Source organism: Diadema antillarum, unplaced genomic scaffold (assembly GCF_040938485.1).
Source record: "Diadema antillarum isolate AM-2024a unplaced genomic scaffold, OU_Dant_1.0 scf00000166, whole genome shotgun sequence".
NCBI classification, from domain to species: domain Eukaryota; kingdom Metazoa; phylum Echinodermata; class Echinoidea; order Diadematoida; family Diadematidae; genus Diadema; species Diadema antillarum.
In genome coordinates, this window is record NW_027271055.1 from 852,619 (window position 1) to 877,352 (window position 24,734).

Consider the following 24,734-nt stretch of genomic DNA (forward strand, 5'->3'; position numbering starts at 1 on the left):
CAAGTGGAAAATTGCCACCTTTGGTGGTGTTTGACATTGCTTGATAAGGACAGGAGCTTCATTCCTAAAGTACCATGTCAACAAATGACATTGGAATGCACCTTAATTCCTTTCGACCCAGCATAACTTGCTTTTTTTCTGTCATAGGCCTATCAATTAGGCCTAATGTAACTATCGAAAGACATGTAATGGGGAGGGCGGCAGCAAAAGCTCTTTGGCGAGTCTGTCTGTGCAAGTCGTCTTCTCGCCTTTTCTTCCATTAAACAAGGCGCCTTGGCGATTTGTTGCAAGACGCCTTGTCGCTTTTTTGGCCGAAACCAAGGCGTATTCGTAAAGGGTGCAACTCGCCTTGTCAATGGTGCACACACACACACACTACACACACGTACAGTCTATCTTGGGCTACTATATACTCAGTAGCAGCGCGCGACTCGACTTTGCATGCAATCACAGCATGCAATACAGTAGTGTGTCTGACGTTACGTAATGGTTGGCCGAGATGGCAGACTTTCAGGTTTTCGTTGATGATGTCTTACTCCTCCTCCGACAGAATACGAAGTATTCTTCATTGCTCGGAGTATTTTTCGTCGCAACTGTTTTGTTTCACAGGTAAAATTTTATGCCTCAGTCAGTTCAGTGACCAGTGTACGTCTTCTATGAAGGCGTAATTACCCACCACTGTACCAACATCCTTGTTCCTGCGGCCCCACATATTGATAATAGTGTTAGCTAGTGGTCCGTGGGTTTCTCTGGACAACAGTGCAGTGCCAGCACAGGCAGCAGCTAAATGAATTGAATTGAATTGAATTGAATTGAATTTATTCGTTTCATTTCCATTTTTACATTGCGTTGTTGTGTACATATTGACACATAATATTACAGTGTCATTAGGTGCCTACTAGGCCTTATGTATAGTCAGGTATCCTATTACCTAGCCTGACCAGACACTGTGCTGCGCACAGGGTCTGACATGTGTTAGTGTTTCAACGTTGTAAACGACCGTCACTATTGACAGCAAAATCACATAAAATACCTTTTATTTTGTATGATTTTAAGAGTAATATAATTTGCAACACTTACCTACAGCGTATTTTCCTGATGGTTGAGTTGAATTCGGCGTTTTGTTGGTATCCAGACCTTATTGTTATTGTTGAATTTTTCGGAGTAGATCGTGCGGTGGCATCTTTTCCTTCGAGAGCTTCACAAAAGCAACAAACTACCACGCATGCGCATTCAGAAGTGGTTGCTTTTTACGTACGCCCGTGCGTTTCATGTGTTACGTAAAGCTTGTAGTAGATCCGCGCGTGCTGCACCGGCAATGATTTGAACTTTTTTAGTCGGGGTCATCCGACTATCTCATCACTTCCGCCCCGACTACCTACGTTGTAGTATACGAGAGTGAATGCCATTCATATAACACGCAGATGAGGAGTGAAGCAGTAAGGACGTTTACAGACCTGATTTCAGCCATAGATTTCGGTAAGTTTTAGACGTAATTAAACAAAAAATCGCATACCGGTTATTGAATGATGGTCATAGATTACGATAATTCCTTATATTTTAGTTTTCCACGATTAATAAAGATATTCATGAAGGAAACAGTGAACGATAACAACGTCCGCGAAGGAATAGAGGTGCAGCGCTGTCGCCAGCGCTGCGTGTAGTTACCTATTACCTAGCCCGACCAGACGCTGTTACGCTGTCGCGACGTACCATGTACAGCGACTGGGCTGTGTATAGTTACCTATTACCGAACGGTATCCTATTATTACCGAACGGGTACTTTGTCAATGGAGCGCGTACAACAACTCGAATACGCATTCATTGCACTACGCGCTGTTATCTCACAGGGGAAGCCAGTGCCGAAAATTGCTAAACTGCAGCAAAAAAACAAAACAAAATGTAATTTACCTCAAATTTACGTAATAATTGCTAAAATTTTGATGTTCGTTGTCCTGCGTTAATAAACATTGACCGAAAATACAATGTTCAATTTTCCCCGTACAGAGGGCGCATATGTTCGGTAATACAATATGATTTGCGTCGGTAAAAAGAGACAACTTTTGTGGAAGGGTTATTTGAAATACGGATTTTTTCTAGAAGTTGGCTTATTTTTCAAGTATTTTTGTTACAGCTAAAGTCATCAGCATTTCAATTATCTATAAGGATATTTTTGGCTGAATTATTGCATAATGTTGCCCGTTTGGAGCAATAACACAAAAATCGTTCGGTAATAGGATACACCTCCATATATCACTCAGCATCGCCATCAGCATCATACAAACGGAAATGGGGTGACCCAACTAACGTTAAAAGCATAGACCTAGAAATCTAATCTAACGTTAGCTTGTAAAATTTGTAGGTCACCAGGCCATGGCGCCCATGACGAGTAATATTCATAATTATATACAGAGTAAATTAATTGAGAATATAACATAGCCTACAGACTTCTGAAACATGTTTACACAACGTGTACTACTACATATCATAATATTTACATCTCAAAGGTTGTAACTTGTATTACTAATCATGAATGAGAAAGAGAGGGAGAGAACGAGAGAAATAGACTAAAGGAAATAAATTTAAAGTGAGAACCAAAGGGGGGGAGAGAGGGGGAAGAAAAAGAGAAAGAAAGAAAGAGAAAAAATAAACAGTGGAATTAAAATGAATATGACTTCCACATGAATAGAATACCATGTAAAAGTTCATATAAGAATAGGATTACCTTATAGGGTAAAAGTGTCCAGATATCTGGTATAGGTAGGTTAAGGCTACTTACATCATAGCTAGCAGTCACTGCCAGTGCCGTGGTGACAGTTTTAGTGCAATAAGCTGAGTTTACAGTGTATGTCATGATATGGTCGATGATTGCTCTACACTCTGCGTGCAGCAAAGCTTGATTCCCTAGTTCCTCACTATAGGACAAATGTGGGAATTTCCTAACTAGGTCTGTGTAAGTGTATTAGAACTTAGACTACTGTGTAGTGAGTTGTTATTGTTGTGTAAAATTTAACTAAAATCTCCTCACCTAACGTGGCCTAGATCTTTTTTACTCGCTGTCGTCACATCATACTCTCAGAGCAACAAAGGTGTAAACAGTGTTTAGTTTGTAAGTTTGTTTATGAGTATTTTTTTATCTCTTTGTTTTGATTTATTTCATAGCTCATGGCACTTAGAGTTAGACCTAGTCTGGTGCCACACTGTATCTTTTTCGTTCTATACGCTAACAGCCATAATACGCAGGGTGCCAATGTCAAGGTACCCTGCCGATACGTGGTACCCTTACCATACATACAATTGTATGCATGCATGAGCAACGAGCAAACTTCAATTGGTGAACATTACACCCATTTCTACATTCCCCCAGCAGTATTTATGTGTAGTACAACATAGATCATAATGACATTGATATCGCTGTCCAGACTTCAATTCAATGAGGATTTTACCCCCCATCTGTGCTTTTCTTTGTACACTGTTTTAAGGTAGAATCTACAAACTGTAGGTCCACAAGTAAATTTAAAGGATACTCCTATATTTGTCTATATAACCAAAATGGGACTGCAAAAAAATAAATAATTCTCTGTAAGGATTATATTTCCATGGCAACATTGGTATTTTAAAAGTGCCCTCCCCTACCCCCCCCCCCCTTTTCCTGTTCATTATTAGTCTTATTTCATTTCTCTTTTTTGTGTTTTGTACAATTCAAAATAAGTGAATCAGTTTTATTTACTGTGAGATTACACTGTGTGGCTGCTATTCTTGAGGTGCATGAGTTTCTCCAAGACCACAGCTGAATCCCACATTGTGAAAATTGAAACCAAATATGATTCTTCTCAGGTATCTGCCCCTGATAGTGGTTCTGTGGGCACTGCTGATTGGTATGGGCACATTTCACGTCATCTTCAAGCGAGTGAATTCCCTTCCAAACCTTCTGGGGACTTTTGAGAGGAAGCGGCTGCCCGGTGTGAAAATGTTGTCTCGCAGGGAATCCTCCCATGGCGTGTGCCCTGTATGTGGCAATGATAACTGTACCAGACACAGGTAAAGTAAATCCAAAACAAGGCCTTGCACTTTTCTTTCATTAAGTAACATCGTTCAGTAACATTTTTCTGCATGAATGATGACTCTGTGTTGTGTTAGTATTTGGCCGACTTGTCAACCACATATCCTTCCTGAAATATGTGGTATATTCTCTAAATGCTCTACATGCCAGGCTGTACATGCCAGTACCTACCTGAGCTTCCTGCTTCAACCAAAGAATAATTAGGGACATTATTTCTAGAAAGAGATTGGCATTATAGCTCAAATGATACTGAATGTTATATTTATTTCTTGTTTTAAGGTTATGTTTTTCATAAGTTTCTAGAACTATGAAAGAGGCTTGATGTGTAGTTTGGGTCCTGTATGCTGAAAAATGTAAACCATGCAGTGTTACAAAGCAAACAGATGGGGCACAGTTCCTCATTACGATTAATGGGTAAGTATTTTCAAACTTTGTTGAGTCATATTACGAAATGGCACACAATTTATGTTGACTCACGTATGTATGTTGATGTACAATGTATCGTTATGTTGTGTTCTCTGTATAAATTGTATTTATCAAATTTGATTGCATGCTTTTTTTGTATATAGCTTTATTGCCAAAAGGTTTGCAAAAAAAGAAAAAGACTTCTTACCAAATGCACAACAAAACTTGGAACCTGTAATTGCATGTGTATCTTTTAAGCCCCAGTCACATACATGTATAAACATGGATGGATCTACATGGCGATCCCCGGATCATGGTGGCGATGATCTGGGAAGTCCAGGATAGGTTTGCCTCGGATGGAGCGTTGATGAGTGTTGATGACTGTATGCAGGGTAATCAACATAGCAGCTACACGGATGAGGCTGGAACAGCACGGCATCTGCATGGTGCTTACACAGACCATGCCGGACCCTCCGGGCAACTACATGGTCCATGCCGGAAGAGCAAGGCGTCTACATGGACCAGGATTATCAGGGCGTCTGCACAGACCAACACAGCAGCTACTGGTACCACGCTGGCAGACAAAAATCTACTAATAAAAGCGAGCTAATTTTGGATTTTCATCAATCTTAATTTCGTTCTCATCGCATAGGGACCGTGTACATGTAGATCCATGTTCATCCTTGAAATAGTGTGTTTGAATGTGATGATGTAGTCCATGTAGTTGCTGTGTGGCTACCTTGTAGGTCTATGTAGCTGCCTACTTGATGGTCCACGTCCTTGAACTGCCAAGGATACTCACGGCGCCAACACGATCGTTCCAGGCAGCTACATGGACCTTCAAAGCAACTACACGACAGCCACACAGACCATCCTGGATTGCTCGGCCAACATGGCAGTCCATGGATCACGCCCAATGTTTTGACATCTTCATGGATCTCTTCCCAGGTCCAGCACGTATACATACATGTATGTGACTGGGGCTTTAGTATGTACATGTTTGCCGTAACCACAAATCACAAAATCCACAAAAAGTTTACACACATTGATTATTTTGTTCTGAATCAGCATTTTCAGTTGTAATCATTTGTGACACCTATCCTTCTTCCATCTGGATGTGAAGCTTGGAATCATATCAAAATCAAGTGTAAGAGTTGTTATTTTTTAATTTTTCTCAATTCATTTTTTTTATTTTTGACTTCACATTTCCCCAGTTTCTTCCCATAACAAGTGATTCAGATTTGTGTGCATGACAGCCCTTAAAGATCTTAGCAAATGATATGCTGTAGCATTGATACATTGAAGCAGTTTTATATATTACCCACTATGATTAATTTTGAGAACACTATGGTATTTTTAGGATAATCTCATCATGAGTAAGAATGACTACACTTTAGTTGTCAGTCCTTTTCTTTTCCTTCCCTTTTCCCTTTTCCCTTTTCCCTTTTCCCTTTTCCCTTTTCCCTTTTCCCTTTTCCCTTTTCCCTTTTCCCTTTTCCCTTTTCCACATGTGATAAGAAATACGTCAGTGCCTTTCAACAGACACTGAACTTCAAAGCCCTGTCTTGTCACAAATGAAATTTGTACCATCAGAGGTTAGACTTTTTAATAGTCACTTTATAGTGCTTTTTTCGGACAGGCAGGTGGGATGAATTCTATCAATTGAATGCTAAGACACATTATGTCGCGACCACATGCAGTGAGTCACTGATTTCTCCTCAGAGTCTATAAACTTCATAAATGGTCTTTTATGCTGTAATGATTTTTCTAGGGGAGAGCTATACCACACAAATTACCAGCCCTGGATGGACTTGTACATTCCGAAACGAGTGGATGACGCTTTATCGGAGGTACAAGAATTTTCTTCATTTTAATTCTTTACCTTTCTTTACATCTTCGCATGCAGTCTACAAAGGCTCACGGTAGCTCCAAGTTATAGAAGCATTGACTGACTGATTTTTTTTTCTCTGATCTTTCCATTCTTTCTGCTGTTATGCAGTGGACTCCCGTTGTAACGAAGTCCTCGGGACCTGCAGTTTTCTTTCGTTATATCGGAATTTCGTTATAACTGAACAAATAAGCAATAGAATACATAGAGTGGATGACATTGCAGCCAAAATTGTTACTTCGTTATAACCGGAATTTCATCATAACCATTTTCATTATAACGGGAGTGCACTGTATTTCAACTCTGTACTGTCATTAGATTAAATGCCAGCAGGATTCTGACATATCTTATTGTATTATTTAATGAGTTCAGTGTCATGCAGAATTAGTAGATTGGTGAAAGTAAACTTTTTTTTTTCATGAAGCTATTACATCTTTTTATCAACCCCAAAATTAGCACTCTATCCAACATATTATCATGCAGTAAGATTATGATGTGTGCAATATGCTGTTCTTGGGATGATGATCAGAGCATAAGAAGTGAGTTTCTAAAGCAAATATTTATGCAGTGAGTTACAGTAGGCAACTATAGCATACACTTAATGAAAATGTACAAAGTTGCTCTTAAATTTTTCAGGGCTTTTGCAAGCATTGTATCCGATATAAGTATAACGCAACAAATAAGTGATTTCAAGTCAAGATTAATTTTTTTTCCCCTTCATGTATAGGGTTGCAATGCAGAAACATGTTTGGGTCACATTCAGGGAAGGAAGTGGATTAGCTGTGTCATGAAACACAAAATGATTTACATTTTGTACCACAGCCTTTCAGTGCTCAAATCTTAAATTTGTCTCATGGATCATGAAAGTAAGTGACATGGCTTGATGTCGCCACCAAAATGCCGAAATGTAACTAAAACTTCTTTTTGTGTGTTTCTTTCTATCCTTGTGCCCCCTAAGTTCTTTGAACTTGTCTTCAGGGACTTTGTGTACTCCTGGTACAGGTGAGTTTAACCTTCCTGTTTTTATCATATGTGTACCGGTATGTGTGTGTGTTTGTATGTATGTTGTGTGTCCATGTTTGCTTTTACTGAATGAGTAGGGACAGCAGTGGCGGCTCCGGGGGGCACCCCCTCTTTCTTTGTTGTTAAAACAAAGGAAATAAAAAGAAAAAAATACCTGGAAGTAGCACCAGAAATATTGTTTGTGCCTCCCCCCCCCCCCCCCCCCCCCCCTTTACGGAATTCCTGGATCCACCCCTGGACAGTGTCTTAATAGTTAATGGCCTACGTAAATATTGGCTGATAATTGGTCATAATGCAGTCACATGACTAAAGCAGGGAGGATCTGAATCATTATATTGTGATCAGTATCGGGTGAAATAGATTAAGAATTTGGCTGCTGAAGGGGTTAAAATGATGTGATGTACATTTTTTAGATTATAATGTATTCAGCATGATTCAGTTATTAAGATAATATGTATAATTAGATTTAGTTATAATATATATAAGGCAAAATTATATAAAAGATATGTGTATTGCCTCGTACATTATCACTTGATCTACTCCCCTAGGAGTTGTGTTTTCCCCTCGAGAGTACATTTTCCCTCGGCACTGTGTGCTTCAAGAATAAATAATCTCTTAAAAAATATAACTCCCATAGGGTTGTCAATAGTTATGTTAAACCTCTGAAACGGTAATATTTGTGTAATGCTACCCAAATAAACAATATATACATGTATGTGGAGATTTAAGAGAGAAAGGGAATGTATCAAATTTTGTGCTGGTACGTCATGAGAGGCCAAGGCATATGGAGATTAACTTTTTAGTAATTTTTTGACATTTTTCAATATAAAATGCAGGTTTATTGTGTAGAATCACACATCAATCAGGGGTTGCATGATTAAATGGGGGAGCACTTTTTTAGGTCTTTAAAAGAAAAATCACTACACACACTTTCCAAAGGATCTGTCCTTAAATTCTTGGACCTCCCCCCCCCCCCCCCCCTCACCTTGAAAATTGTTCTGTGGCCCCTGTTATAATGCAATTCAGTATTTACAGAGTGTCATTCTATGGAATAAACATATTTACATGTATTGTGCAGGATTACATGTAGCTCTTCTTTGAATGCCACCAAAGTATGTCAAATAACCTACATCCTAGTATTCCTAGCCATATACATTTTCAAAAGGAAAAAACAAACAAACACGAAATCGGAAAAAAAAAAACTCTTGTTGTTGAAATTGGCTAATTTTCTGCTCTTTAACTTCATGTGAGCCAGTGCACTGTCTACTCTGAATTACATGCAACATCGAAGCTGAATCAACTGATATGTGATCAGAATATAATCATGTATCTTTTCTGATGTACAGATGCCTGCATCTCAGAGGACTTGAATTGCTGTTTTTAAATAATTATGAGGGATAATGTAGGCCAGATCATGATAAATGGCCCTCCTTTAGAGAAATGAATATGGGGTTGTGAAGGTTGTGTTATAATGTCTGTTTTTTGCAGCCTTTTGTTCAGGAAAATGAGGATTAGGTTGTTATTCACATGTTTTGTGAAGAACAAAGAACAGTTTCAGCTTGTTTACCAAGTGTTACAGTCATGAGTTTTAATAGATATTCATTCATATGCTGGGACTGAGTTGCTCTTCAACAATTCTAACATCGTGATGTGGGAATTGAGTGTGTGCAACCGCAGCAATGTGCATCGCTTGATAAAAAGTACCATCATAACAATGAACTTATTCACGGCAATACAAGAAAAGAATTCTTCCCCCTTATTTACAGCAACCAAGGTGGGCTTTATATAGCCAATCTCTATAGTCAGTCTGTTGAAGGCGAAGACCCAAGAGCTTTATACGTGTAAAAGGGCCTATACTAAACAGTAACATGTATGTCCTGTGGTGTCATATTTCAGTTGTCACTCTATACTAATATAAGACATCATCCCTGTCCCTGACATTGTTATGACATTGAGCTCCCTGATGCAAATATTTATATGTATGCAGTTATAATTGTACAGTTTTATTTGCATCAAATGTACTAGATCTACAACTCATTCCAAAAATTGGCAACACATTTCAGAAGATAGTAGTTCCTGTTTTTCTTTTAGAAGACAATTCTTTTAAATGCTAAATTATCGGATTTGAGAAGTTCCGTCTGATTCTTCCCAAGTATAAGATTTGCAGGAAATCTCAGGAGTTGCCAATTTGGTGATGTCAGGATGGTGACTTCTGCAGCAAAGTGATCCCATGACTTGAGGGATTAAGATTAGAGACGAGTTATCCTAACTTTTCATTTCTCCTGACTGCAGTGAGTCAATCAGCAGTGATGAGGAGTTTGTGAGAGAGCTTAGGACCACCCTGAGATACACTGTGTCCGTCATCTTGAGAAGACTAAAACAGGTGAGATTCCTGGAGGTCAATATTCAACTGGTGTAAAGTGATGATGTCATCACTCCTCCAAAACTCCACATTTTATTGTCCAAGAATGGAAATTCATTTTGCCCAATTGATCGTGGGCCCGGCAGCCACTGAGCAACGCCAGATCGATGTTGCTCTAACCTTTTGAACTGTTGAACGGCAAACAAGGTAGCAGCAACTCCCATCTTTTAACGTCTTTTGGTATGACACGGCCGGGGTTTGAACCCATGACCTCCCGATTGTGAGGGCAGCCGCTCTACTCACTGAGCCAACACATCGAGCCAACACATCATCCTGAAGGTCCCCCTCCTGATCTGCAGACGAATCTCTACTTGACTTTGTTTCAACTTTGAAGCCAGATGAAAACAGAATGAATCTTGTGGATTACATTTTTATAGTATAGTAAAAACTTGATGCAAATTTCTTCTGTTTTTTTTATGGGGGGAGGGGATGGGGGTCATACTATGTAATCAACCAAACATGCAAAGTTTTTGATTTAAACGAATGGGAGAGCTGTAATGCATTGACAACTCTGTGTCATATTTTAGATTTTTTATGCTTAAAATAACCAATGTATATATAAAAGAAAAGACTGCTAAAAACTGCTTATCCGTGAAAGCATAAAATTGAGTCAAAAGGGGCCTGAGTTTTTGCTCCAGCAGAATCGTCATAAGGGGCAAAATGTGCAACAAAAGGGTTCGAAATTCGGGGGTAGTCGATTTTCTGAAAATGACATGGTATTATTCCCATGCTCTTCCACTTTATTTTGATATAAAACATGACTCATAAGAGTATGTGGTTGAGCAGAAAAAATGTTGTATCAATGATTTTATGAGAGCATGTTGAGTGGTTGAGGAAATCAGCATTTCAAGAAAACCACTTTCAAGGTTTTCCTTCCTACGCAATAGTGATCAAGGTGAGGTAAAACAGTTTTCACCTCTTAAAAATAGAAGGTATGCTCCTACAAGTAGCAACATTTGCAATGTTCATTCAAGCTTAGTGCCAGCGGTGTACGCACGACCAATCAGTAACTAGAAAGCCATGCACTGACCAATAAGATCATTTCCTCGTTGCTAGGGGCAGAGTCTATCTGCGGCACTAATTCCAAATCTTTGGACATGTTTCTTCTCCATTGAAAGTCGGAAAATCATGGCCCAGAGAAAATGCTAATTTCTTGCATTTTCTTTGATCATTTGGCTTTGAAATTTTTGCAGATGATAGATGAAATACTAGACTACAACGTTATGCCTAAAACAGAAATTTGATGGTTTTGACCGATTTTGATGATCTGACTTCTAACTAGATTTTCTAAACTCGGCTGTCAGCGACTTTAGGATCCTTTTGTCTTGGCGGGTCACACATATCAAACAATTGATGTGCAATCATAATGAGAACATAGGTTTAGACATTGACCATTATCAAAGTGCACACTGTTAAAATCTAAAACCCATTGGCCTGAATTCACGAAGGTGGTGCAATTGAAACCATGGACAATTTGTATGGAGCGCCAAGTGTCGCATGGCCTATTTCATAACGAAATCAGTCATTACGTTGACGAAATGATCATTTCGTACCAAGATGTCAACATTTCATGGACAAAGTAGGCCATGCGACACTTAGTGCTCCATACAAATTGTCCATGGTTTTAACCATGGTTTCAATTGTACCACCTTCGTGAATTCGGGCCATTGAGAAATATGATTTTGCTATAACACATGCTTCCCATAGACACCTGTGCAAGTATTCTCATGACCAGTCTTCAAAAAAGTAAAAAGCAAGTGTGTTTCTTCCTTCCGCTAGGTTGACCTGCCAACTGTCATTCTTGACAAGCTGATAAAAGCAGCTTTAAGCCACCTGGATGTCTACCTGAGAGCAAAAAAGAAAGGTAAAGTGTGTGGTTTTTTTTCAAAGTGTGCATTTGCAACATGGTTTTGACTTGATCACATTGGCAGCATTCGGCAATTATTGTTTTCTTTAAAGTGCAAGATCATGTACAATAACAACATATTCTCCCTTTGGGATGCCCATGTTACTTCAATGTTTATATAAAGATACTGTCTACTGTGACAAGGTGTACACTCTGTTCGTTCAGGAATATTATGTGCACTCGAGATTGATTATAAGCCCAACCACCTCGATTTTGTGGAAGTATTACTGTAAAACATGATATTTTCTCAACATGAAAGTTTTGCGAATTGGAGCCGACGGCCTTTTTCGCAGTATGAAATTTTTGCGAATTGGAGCCAATGGCCTTTTTTGCGGCCATGGTGATGCAATAGGGATTCTGGGAATTAGGTATACATCGTCGGTTGAGAATGATAAGGGCGTTAAGTGACCACAAAACCAATAGTGTTCGAGAAGACTTAAAGCCCTTCTCATTCTCAACAGACGACATGTAAATCTCCATTAATTACCTCCGCCAAGGGAGGAGGTTATGTTTTCATTTATTGTTTGTTTGTCCGTGTGCAAAATAACTCAAAAAGTTGTGAACAGATTTATATGAAACTTCCAATAATGACTGAGAATGACACAAGTAACGGATGATTAATTTTGGTAGTGATCCAGAAATTTTTGTGGGTTTTATGAATGGTTTTTGATATTTTTGCATGTAGGGTCAATGAACTTGGGAGCTCAGGCTGCGTATTTTAAGTGTTGTTAAGTTAAGTTAAGTTAAGTGCGTACTCTAGTTTTTGCTAAAGCGAGGCATGCCACGCAGCTGGAAGTTGATGACATAACAAAAGGCTTCTATTTTGGGGAATCGGGCAACTTTCACCCATCATACGTATGGATAGAAATCACTAATCTGTATGAAAGAACAAGACCAGTGGTGGAAATGAGCTGCTTGGCGGAGGACTGCGCTCTCAGAGTGCTGCTCTAGTTGACAATTAGCTTCCAGACATCTGTTAAAGGTTTCACCTGCGTCCAACTTGTCTTTGCAGCGAGATGGGGCCAAGATATGCAGGAGCTGACCTTGAAGCAATATGGCAGCCATCTCCATGTGGCAGCTAGAAACCGGCACGCAGAGCTGGAGTACATCAGACATCTATGTGAACTTCTCTTCCCATTCATCGTTCCTAATCAGCCCCAAACTAGCAGGTAGGTATGGCAACTACTGTAAAGTGGAAATTTTCGCGCATTTTGCGCAACCAGACGCTAGCGCGAAGATAAAAGCACCTGAATATTTTTGCATGCCATATGTTCCAGTGCTTAATGTCCTGATTCCGTAGAATTAAAAACACACGAAATCCATCTTACCCGGCCAGAGCGCGAAAAATGACTCATGTGAAAATATCCACTTTTACAGTATGTGTACATAGAGTCGCATGTGAAGAAAGTTATGTGCGTCTTGAATAGCTGGTCCTCTGTGAACAATTACCTCCAGTGTATCTGGCTACAGCCCATTTCAAATAGCCTGTATACTATTATTGTATATATGAATTTTTTTTTTATTCTTTATTGGTTTGCAGGGTATTGAGAGGTCAATCAAGTAATGAAATATTCTAGAATGTCAAAATAGAAAATCTTGAGGTTTTACAGCATAATTTAAAAAAAAAAAAATGATGTACCTATATGATGGTGTATTTGAAAGCATACAGTCACGTATATGTGAATCATGCTTTTATAGTTCTACCGATACTGAATTCCTAGTTTGTGACCCCTCTTCCTTTAAGTTGGTTGTTTGTTGCAGCTACTATAATGTATTGTTTTCTTTGATAGGTGCACAACATCATTTCTGAGGGAATTACTGTCTAGGTCTGTCATCATGCCTGCCATGGATGTCATTGCTAATCCGGTAAGTTTTGTTCGTACCCATTCCTTATCCAAGACCCTATTCTTCATTCCAGATGTCGTTCCTCGTTCCGGATCCTATTCCACATCCTACCGAAAATGAGAAATGGGGTCTGGTATGATGAATGCTGTCTGCGAACAAGAATGAGAGTTTGAATGAGCCCCTGTGTCCTTGGAAAAGGGAGGGGTTGAGAACGAGAAATGGTTTCTGAAACGAGAATGACTGTTTGAGATGAGGAATGGGGGTTAGGCATTCTTCTGAGGCGCTATTCCTCATCCTAGACCTCAATCCTCATCCCACTCATTTTGCATCCTTTCCCTGATCCTATACCCCAGGATTTTGATAGGATGTGGCGAGGGCGTGGAGTTGAGGATTAAGGTCTGGAATGAGGAATATGATCTTAGAGTAGGACTAGGGTGGGAGTATACCAGTGGGGCATGCGATGGAAAATTGGTGCCTGGAATTATAATAATAATGATATGAATTTATACAGCACAAAACTTATAGATGTATATTCTTCTGCGCTGCAAAAGCTTCTGATGTACTTGATGATAATAAACAGTTAAATGAAAAGATGTGTTTTGAGTCGTGATTTAAAGACTGCTGCAGTTGGGGATTTCCCGACTTCTAATGGTAGGTCATTCCAGAGTTTGGGAGCTGCACAGGCAAATGCTTTGTGTCTCCCAGTGTTACTTTTGTTTTACATACATGTTGGAATTTGTAAGAGAAGAGTGTCCTTGAAACTACACAAATTATGAATGTGTTTGTGAGATTTAAGCACTAATAATAAGAATGAGGTATGATGTGTGAAAAGAAGGATGTGGTGTGGGATGAGGAATGAGTTGTAGGATTAACAATCCTTCCTAGAAAACTTTTATCTTCCCAGGGCCCTGTTATATCAAAAGATAAAATCAATTTTAAATTTCCTTAACATACAGGCTGCCATAGACTTATAGAAATCCACTTTATAATCAATTTTAACTCTTCATAAAACAGGGCCCAGGACCCTGTTTTATGAAGAGTTAAAATTGATTATATAGTTGATTTCAACTGTAAGTCTATGGCAGCCTGTGTGGTCATGGAAATTAAAAATCGATTTTATCCTTTGATAAAACAGGGCCCAAACCTCATTCTTCATCCCAGACACCAATCCTCATTGAAGACACCATTTCCCACGCTAGACACCAATTCTTATTTTACCTATTGTTTGTAATAAAATTGTATAGAGTCAAAAGGGGCCTGAGCTTTCAAGCCTAGCAGAATCTTCTTCAGAGGCAAAATGACAAACAGGCTGGGAAGGCAATCACATATAAGGACTACACACAACAAGAACAGTCAGGGGAGGGTTAGGACACAGAACAAAGAAAACAAAAGGAGAGGGTAGGAGGTCATGGGCAAGGAGCCCAAAGGTTGCTACACCTGATAGAATTTTAATTCAGTTTATTCCATAAACTTCAAATTCCATGCAGCAGGTGTTGCCACAATCCACTCTCATAACACGGTGAATTCATAACTCTCTGTATTCTTCCATGCTGAGCTTGGGCTGATAATTTCTCATTTGTGAGAGCTGACTGGAATACAGGATCACTATCTTTGAGTAGACTTATAAGAGAAATCTGTGTTCTGTACGAAAGCAGTTGGTTCCTTGTGATAAACTAAATAGCAGTTATTATTAGAAAAATTTTACAAGCATCATTACCATCATTATATTTATCATCATCAGTATATCTCTTTCTTGCTATTTCTGTTGTTATATACAGCTGATGTTTTCTGTGATTTAATGATATTAAAGGTCTTGTTTACCTATTGGAGCCGTGATATAACAAATGTTTAATATATCACTTTTGATGCATATGTGTAGCCCTGTTGTATCACAAAAAATCCTACAATGTAAAATGTTTGCAATAAAGCTTAAAATATACGGAGATTTCACTATTTTTCTCATTAAACCATGACTGTAGACGGTTTAGTCTGGAAATATTTTTATTATAACTATTGTTCACATTTTGTATATTGAACAATACTTAACATCGATTATACTGATTCAAATTTTTACATTGGTTGTTTCTATCCCTAACTCACATTTTAGAACTATTTTGAAGCACTGATGCTGATTTTTAATTTCATCTGCATATGGTAAATTATGCCTTTAAGCTATCGCATTCCAAGTGATAATTTTCCCATTTGAACATTGTAGTTACCCAAAAGTGATATTAAGGTTACTGCGGTCAAATGCAGAAAACCACTCATTCTTCCATCTTCATAGTCTATGCCAACATGATATTAATTCATTTTTAATCTCAAACACTCTCTTTTCACACAGGATGTTGTCAACAAACTTCTTGAGATTTTCTTTGACAAAGAACCAGTAAGTTATGAAACTCAAATTCAACATTCAACTCCACCCCTTGATTACTAGGAAAGATCTCTCTCTCTTGTTGCATATATAATTGTTTTCTTTTACATTGTATTCCAATTCAGGAGAATGTTATTATCATGGCTAAATTTGGAATGTGTTTTTAAATTATTGTGTTATTAGTATAAAGTTCAGAATAAAATAACTGCTTTTAAAACCTGCGATGATGTGCAGTGTTGCAGAATCATGTCAATACACAGTATGCTAGTTTGCACTGTAGGTCTGCATGGCAGATATTCAAATAAATGGCAATTGTGAAATTTTTTGCTATTACACTGTACCTTACTTTGAATAGAGATTGAAGTGTGGTATTTGTTGATGTCATTTATGCAAACTTCAGCTTGTAGCATATTATTTTATCACATTCAACTTAGAGCCGTGTGCATATTTACCTTTTGAGACACGTTGGCCTACAGTCATTGTCGTTGTTCATGATCTATGTTGTTCATCTTTACACACATGCCTGAATCCATTGTCATCCATTGTTTGGTAGTCCATGAGTGCCCTAGCATCTTGTTTGGCTCCTCTGTGGCTGGGGTCATCTATTTTTATTCTCCTTTATGCTCCTTCTACAATCGGCAAATTGAGGCAAATTTAAATAGCCGCGTGTATCTTGATGAACCCGGGAGATCATTTAGCGTAAAAGGTCTTTGGGGGTGAAATCCCGCGTGAAATGGCTGTGAACTTTTCAGAAATTTTACCCTCGAACCTTCCTATTAAACTCCAGGGGGCTCATAGGAGCTTCTGGGTGAAGCTGTAGGGAAAAAGGAACTTAAACTCTGAGGTAAAATACCAAATCCATGTCAAAGGTCAATTTTTTTTTTCAGTCATAAACATATTTTATGTTCTTTTTTCTTTTTTTTGGGGGGGGGGGGTTTCCAGCATTGGCACACAATTTCTACTTGAAGCAACAGGCTAATGTGCCAAAAACATCTCGCACATAAAAAAAAAAAATATGTTTCGCTCATTTGACAGTGTGTGCCCACTCTTTATTTTTTTGTTAAAACAAAAGAAATAAAAAGAAAAACTGGGGAGGGGGCATGTGTGCCCCCCATTTAATTTTGTAAAGGTGCCTCCCCTTTCCGGAATTCCTGGATCCACCCCTGATCCATGAAATGATCCATTCTGATGTTTTGAGATAAACTGTATTATAAATCTCCACACACAGATGGCTATATCAAACGACCCGGCCACCGAACCTGTCAACATCTTGAAGGCATTCTCTGAGGCAAGGACTGTCAATGCTAACAATGTGAGTCACACCTTTTCCTTTTTTAGTTTCTTTGTTTTGTTATATAACTTTCGAGTGCAGATACAGAGTACTAAACTATGAGCTTATCAGTTGGATAAAAGTTCATTTTGCCACAATCAGTTGCAGTTTACCTGTTTAATGAGATCGATCACTGCTGTGAGAGAATTGATTTCCCACTAGTCGACATAGCTGGCGCATGCCTATCTGAGAGAATGGGCTTGTATATTGAGAAAAGTGAGTGAGTCTCAGTTGATCACATTCACAAACAAGGAAAACCTTTCGACTGAGACCTTTGGCAACACTTTGTTACAAATTAGTCATTTCGTCAAGGAAATGTTAATATTTCATAACGATATGAACATTTCGTCTACAAAATGACTGATTTTGTAACAAAATAGGACGTGCGACACTTGGCACCCCATACAAAACTACTGTCTTTGTCCATGATTTAAACCATGGACAAAGATTGTACCACCTTCGTGAATTCAGGCCATAATGTTTGTATGTTTTGAAAGAGTTTGATTTAACAGGCTGTGTTTAAAGCGGTGTATACAGCGTAGCATCTTTTACCATGTTTGCATTACTTTCAAAAATATGAAAATGTGAGTTTTGATCAGAATGAGACCATTTTTCCCTCTTCTCTCATATCAGGCTCTCCACTACGAGACATCGGAAATTTTGAGCAACAGCACCCTCCTGTATCCCTTTCTACAATTCATGCGTAGAGAGGGAGCCCTCAACCTCCTGCAGTTTTGCTTGACAGTCGGTTAGTATCCTAAAAAATATGGTATATATTGAATATCTCTTACTGTACTGTTAAACCAGACATTTTCGTGTGCATTATGATTTCGCAAATTTGCAAGTACCAAGATTTGTGAAATTTGAAAATTAATGCACATGAAAGTTCTTGTCTACATTATATGCATAAGATGCCAGTGGCAACTTGCAAAAGTTTCATGCTGTGGAAAAAGACGTCAGCTTTAATTCATAAAAATTTCATGCTGTGAATATTTTTGGTTTCGTAGTATGTCAGTAGTGAGCCTTGGAGTTAAAAAAGGAAAATGAGTGATTCATACGAAATGTGCATATTTATCTTTTCTGTGCAAAGTCAAAAAGATACAAATTGTCAAATTTTGTCATAAGCTTTGAGTTAATCCAGCAAGTTAGCCTATTCTGGCATAACAATGTGCCTCAGTTCAACAGGAAGGCCATGGTGGCATAAGTAGGGATTAGTGGATCAAAGTAGTCTTTAACAAGCAAGAAATTCCATCCCTTTCAACAGATGCAAGCTTTTTGTCCCCGCCGAACGAGTTCGAGCAGGGGACTATGAAACGGGCTCCGTACGTGTGTGTGTCCGTGTGTCCGTCCGTGCGTCCGTGTGTGCGTCCGTGTGTGCGTCCGTGTGTGATCAAAATCTTCAATTTGCTACTTCTCTGTCATTTATGAGCCAATTTTGATTCTGTTTGCTTTATATGATAGCACTACATGGGAGCTTTGAAACTTCTACACAGAATTTCAGTCGTGACCTTTGACCTTGACCTTTGACCTATATTGTACATTTTGCTACAAAATGCTACTCCTTCGCCATTTCTAACCCGATTTCGATTCCGTTTGCTTTATGTGATGGCACTAGGTGAGGGCTTCAAAACTTCTACACAGAATTTTGACCTTTGACTTCTTTGACCTTTGACCTTGATTTTTGACCTGTATTGTACATTTTGCTACAAAATGCTACTCCTTCGCCATTTCTAACCCGATTTCGATTCCGTTTGCTTTATGTGATGGCACTAGGTGAGGGCTTCAAAACTTCTACACAGAATGTTGACCTTTGACTTCTTTGACCTTTGACCTTGATTTTTTGACCTATATTGTACATTTTGCTACAAAATGCTACTCCTTCGCCATTTCTCACCGGATTTCGATTCCGTTTGCTTTATGTGATGGCACTAGGTGAGGGCTTCAAAACTTGTACACAGAAATTCCGTTTGCTTTATGTGATGGCACTAGGTGAGGGCTTCAAAACTTCTACACAGAATTTTGACCTTTGACTTCTTTGACCTTTGACCTTGATTTTTTACCTATATTGTACATTGGCTACAAAATGCTACTCCTTCGCTATTTCTAACCGGATTTCGATTCCGTTTGCTTTATGTGATGGCACTAGGTGAGAGCTTCAAAACTTCTACACAGAATGTTGACCTTTGACTTCTTTGCCCTTTGACCTTGATCTTTTGACCTATATAGTACATTTTGATACTAAATGCTACTTCCGGCGGGGACATATTTTACGCACCGCGTAATTTCTACTTTTCCTTGTTAGACCTAACCATGCAAGTGGCATTCTTGAAAAACCTTTTGAGATCAAGATCTTTCTTTCATCTTCATTCAGTTTGATTCTTTCTGAATATCATCACTGATTCCAGAGGACTTTAACCGGAGAAGCCTTGTGCCGGACATGACTGACCAGCAGAAAAGAGACCTTCACCTTGAGGCCAAGGAACTCTACAATCTGTACTTTGACCCACATGCTTTGGACAGCATCAACTTTGACAAAGAAATCGTAGATGCTGTCCGGAATAGTAAGATTATCTCTTTTTCACGTGTATCTGTTTGATTTAAGCTCATCGCAGTTTTGGAAAATCACATCCCAAATTATAATGTAGGTTCTATTCAATGTTACTTGAAATGGATACCAAACAACTGTTTCTTATAGTGATAAACCTTTTGGGGAAAGAAGAAGTAATTATACCCCCGCCAAACGAAGTTTGAAGGGGGTATATAGGAATCAGCGGACGGTTGGGCGGTCGGGCGGTCGGGCGGTCGGGCGGTCGGTCGGGCGGGCGGTCGGTCGGGCGGGCGGTCGGTCGGGCGGTCGGGCGGTCGGTCCGTTGCAAATCTTGCGTCGCGAACTACTTCCTCAGTTTTCAACCGATTCCCATAAAACTTGGCACAGATGTGTGCCTTGGGTTGTAGATGTGCAAGACGTATTTTTTGACAGTACCCAAAAGTACGTTGCCATGGTAATGGCATATTATGGGCAAAAATGGGTACAAATCTTGCGTCGCGAACTCCTCCCACAGTTTTTGATCAATTTCTATGAAATTAGGTACAGATGTTCATCTGAATATGTTAATGTGCAAGACACATATTTCCGCAGTGGCAAAAAGTGCGTTGCCATGGTAACGACATGTTATTGGTAAAATATAGGGCAAAATGCTTCATGGCAAAACTGCTTCATCAGTGTTCTTCCAATTCTCATGGAATTCATATTGAATGTTTGTCTTAGGATATAGGTCAGCATGACACATTTCTTGACAGTGACAAAAAGTATGTTGCCATGGTAACAGCTCACATATTATGAGCCAAAATGATGGAAAATTTTGTGTTGCAAACTACTTCCTCAGTTTTTGCCCAATTTCCATGAAACTTGGTACAGATGTGTGCCTTTGGTTATAGATGTGCAAGACGCATTTTTTGACAGTACCCGAAAGTACGTTGCCATGGTAACGGCATATTAATGGCAGAAGATCAAGGAAAGATCTTGCGGATTTAACTACTTCCTCAGTTTTTTGACCAAAGCTTATGAAATGTGGCACACACCTTGATCTTGGTGGGAAGATGTGGAAGACATATTTTTCGGACGTGTCGGAAGCTGCGTTGCCATGGTAACGGCATATAAATGGCAGAAGATCAAGGAAAGATCTTGCGGATTGAACTACTTCCTCTGTATTCGACTGAAGCTCATGAAATGTGGCACACACATTGGTCTTGGTGGGAAGATGTGCAAGACATATTTTTTGGACGTGTCGGAAGCTGCGTTGCCATGGTAACGGCATATTAATGGCGGAAGATCAAGGAAAGATCTTGTGGATTGAACTACTTCCTCAGTTTTTGACAAAAGCTTATGAAATGTGGCACACACAATAGTCTTGGTGGGAAGATGTGCAAGACATATTTTTCGGACGTGTCGGAAGCTGCATTGCCATGGTAACAGCATTTAAATGGCAGAAGATCAAGGAAAGATCATTCCTTGGGTAAGACTGTCGTCACGGGGCGGGGGTATTAATCACCTTCAGTGATATTTCTAGTTTAGAATGTTGTGTTCCTATTTTTATGACGATCTCTTGATAGTGGAATATGGGAGATTTATGAAAACACATCACTTTGTCAATTTTAATCCCTTGTATGTACCAATGTGTTGATGAGCTTATGAAAAAACAAACCAGGGCACTATATATGTAGTTTGTACACAGCATAAAAGAATGTGGTACTTCTTTTGAATTTTTACAGTCCTTGTGGAAAATTAGGGTAGTCATTTGATTCATTCTTTTTTTTTACGCAAAGTGTACTTCTTTGGCTACAGATGGTTACTCATGTCCTCAGTGGTTCCATATCCTGCACCCCTTCTACTGTAAAAGTGAAAATTTTTGCAGTGTTGAAATTTTCGCGCATTTCGCGCAACCAGAAACTAGCGCAAAGATAAAAGCACATTTGCATGCCTTGTGTATGTTCCTGTACTTACTGTCTTGATTCTGCAGAATTAAAAGTACGCAAAACTCTCAGCGGGCCGAGCGTGAAAAATTAGTCACGCGACAATATCCACTTTTACAGTATTTGTGCTATAATTTGATTTGTTAACCACATATTGTCTCTCTGTTCACAGTTGTGACTGGGCATTATGAGAAGATTGTTGAGATGAGGAAGACAAAGTCACTGTTTGAGTGAGTTCTTCTCGTGAAAACTTACTCATGTACATGTACTCAAGTTGCACTTCATGCTTTGTCGGAGGTACCTCCCGGTTTGAGTGAGTGTGTGTGTGCACATGTGCCCTAGTAGTAGCATGGGTATTGATTGAGCGCATGGGTGTACTGAACATTGTATGCAGTATTTTATGTGGAGACCTCACATTCAAATGGATTTGGCAGCATATCAATTTTCATGAACGGAAACGTCAAATCACCTTCTGTCTTTTCTTTGAATTGAATGAAAACATACAAGCAAGCAATTGCAAATTTGTTTTCTAGCTGCACAGAAAAAAAAAAAATAATAATCCATAAAAATGTTGACATTTACAGTGTACATTTTATAAGCTTTTCATGTTGTTTTATTTTTGCAATGGAATAAGTTTTGTCTTCGATTTTCCCTGTTTTTCCCTGTCTTCAGTTTCCTCCTGTTATTCCTTTCACATTAATTTTTTTTTTTCCACAAGAGAGTTGCATTGTGTTTGTGTGTGTGTGTGTGTGTGTGTTTGTGTATGTCGTACCTTTCTCATTTAAGTAGATTTGCCTACAGGTAGTCTAGTAGATTGAGTAATTAGATATTGTTTTTGAGGAGGCTGCCAACTCCAAGCTTTGCTTTTTATACTCTCCTCAATTTCCAATCAATTTTGATTTGGTATTTGTCATAAAAGTCACAACATTTCATTTCACAGTACATTTATCTTGCATGATTCCAATGTTGTATTGATTTTGTGTAATTATGTGTATTTAAGTGTCTATTTGCATCTACCTTTTTGCTGGAAATTAAATAAATGAAAAGAAATGAAATGTACAGGCAATTGTGTCGACTTTGGCAGGTAAAAGGCTGTTCCTGGATTTTGATATAACATATCGCCATGTCTGTTGATTCCTGTTCACAGAGCCTATGAGTATGTCTTCAGTCTCTTAGAGAGTATGTACTGTCCGATGTTTCACCATTCAGAGGAGGTGAGTTGGAGAAGATGCCTCCAAGTTAGGTTCACATGTGACATAGTAATTAGTATGTCAAGGTTTAGAGAAAGCTAGAGGCCCCTGACACCTATTGTCATTTTGCGGCCTGTCAGGCAGAAGGGCCCTAGCATGAAATTTTGCCCCAAATCAAAGTTCTGTTTGTGACACAATTTGACAGAGTTTTGAAAGCTCTTCCATATGATGCAACCATCATTTTTTTTTTGTGATTATTCAAGCTCACACCATAAGACCCTTGAGTATGTCTCTAAGCATGGTTAGTTAAGTTCACCTTAGCCCGTTGAGGATGTTCTGATATTGCTGTGATATGCATTTCCCATAGACACCTGCCTGAGTATTCTCAGGACTCTTCAGCGGGTTAAACACATATTTATCACATCAAAGAATTGCTAAAAAAAGTACCTTGAAAATTATGTGGAAAACACTGAATCATATAAACTGTTGTAAGTGTAGGAAAAAGTAATAGGAACTCTTCATTGTTGCTGCATGGTTTGTAGAATAGTCAGAGAGGTTTTGTGCTCACTGCCTTTAGAGGGTGAACTAAATAAAATGTCTCTGGTTGAAGGGAGGGACTTGCAGTACTTACACTGTAGTAATGGCAGACTTCGCTGTGCATGCTAGTGCTCTGCGTGCGCAGGGAGAAGTTGTATAGGGCGCTTTTGAACTTTTATACGAGTAATATTTTTACCTTCTATTCCTTTGTACTGATGTAAATTAGTCTCCCTATGTTGTGCAGACTCCAAAGCTGGTAGTGTAAGATTTGCTTGTTCCCGATTGAGAAACAGAAGGGTGTAGATGCCATCCTAGTTGTGCACTAGCACTCTTCTTGCTCTCAAGTGACAGTGGACAGAGTTTTTGCTGTCATCCACAGTGTGACCACTGATAAGTGCCCCTCTCTGTTCTCTCCTCCCGGCAGTACTTCACCCTTCTGTGTGGGAAGAGGGCACACTCACTGGCCAAGGTTTCAAACAGGTAGGACTGATCATGTGATTCTGACTCCTCTATCTGAGTAACCCAAATAGAAAGCATTAGGTGTGATGAGGGCAGGACTTATTCATCTTGAAGTACTCCCTGAGATCAGTATTAAAGAGGAGACCCATCTTCATATCATGCAGCTTCATATGACAACACAAATATTTTACTAATATTACTTCTCTAAATTTTGTGTTATCATACAATGCAACTTGATAATGTATACGCTGTTATTTTAGCATAGAAATATTTTTGTGAATGAAGAAGTTTTTTCATGAATTGATGCCAACGCAAGTGTAAATGCACTATCACCCAAGTTAATCGAGGCATTTTCGCGTGTTGTTAAATTCGCAATCCTACTGTGATTCGCGAAATTCGGGAAAATTAAACCCTCGTGAAAATAACGGCCTATACATGTACATTATCAGGATTGAATTTCTTTTTAAAGACTTGGTCACATGGGAAGAAAAGGTTAGGGCGATTGAATCAATCTTCATTTGCTGCCCACCGCAGTACATTTTAAAAACCATGACTAGCGCAGGCCTGGTAGAACAGAATTGCACATCAGTAATTCTTGGTATCGCCATTACCTGGGTGCCTTGCGACGAGCATCACTTAAGATGCATTAAGATGCATTATGGGATAGCTCAAGGGACAAAACTTCACCCAGTTTTGCCTGCATATGTGACCCGCTACAACAAAATGATCCTAAAGTCGGGCGGGGTCGATTATTTGAAAATTGCATGATATAATCCCCTAATCTTTCTGCTTTAAATTGATATATAACACATCTTATAA

The 24,734-nt window shown here is 39.0% G+C and overlaps 1 protein-coding gene across 1 annotated transcript in view; it reads left to right on the top strand.

Moving 5' to 3' along the window:
• The first annotated feature begins 471 nt into the window (after window positions 1–471).
• Window positions 472–24,734, top strand: part of LOC139722494 (sorting nexin-14-like) — a 70,547-nt gene continuing 46,284 nt past the window's right edge. The window contains exons 1-15 of the mRNA XM_071633783.1: window positions 472–609; window positions 3,838–4,041; window positions 6,240–6,318; window positions 7,315–7,358; window positions 9,672–9,762; window positions 11,581–11,665; window positions 12,720–12,876; window positions 13,498–13,573; window positions 15,894–15,938; window positions 17,155–17,238; window positions 17,890–18,004; window positions 19,662–19,817; window positions 21,902–21,959; window positions 22,877–22,943; window positions 23,881–23,936. Of these exons, the coding sequence (XP_071489884.1) occupies window positions 500–609; window positions 3,838–4,041; window positions 6,240–6,318; window positions 7,315–7,358; window positions 9,672–9,762; window positions 11,581–11,665; window positions 12,720–12,876; window positions 13,498–13,573; window positions 15,894–15,938; window positions 17,155–17,238; window positions 17,890–18,004; window positions 19,662–19,817; window positions 21,902–21,959; window positions 22,877–22,943; window positions 23,881–23,936 (1,427 nt within the window). The 5' untranslated portion in view covers window positions 472–499. The remainder of the gene's footprint in view (window positions 610–3,837; window positions 4,042–6,239; window positions 6,319–7,314; window positions 7,359–9,671; window positions 9,763–11,580; window positions 11,666–12,719; window positions 12,877–13,497; window positions 13,574–15,893; window positions 15,939–17,154; window positions 17,239–17,889; window positions 18,005–19,661; window positions 19,818–21,901; window positions 21,960–22,876; window positions 22,944–23,880; window positions 23,937–24,734) is intronic.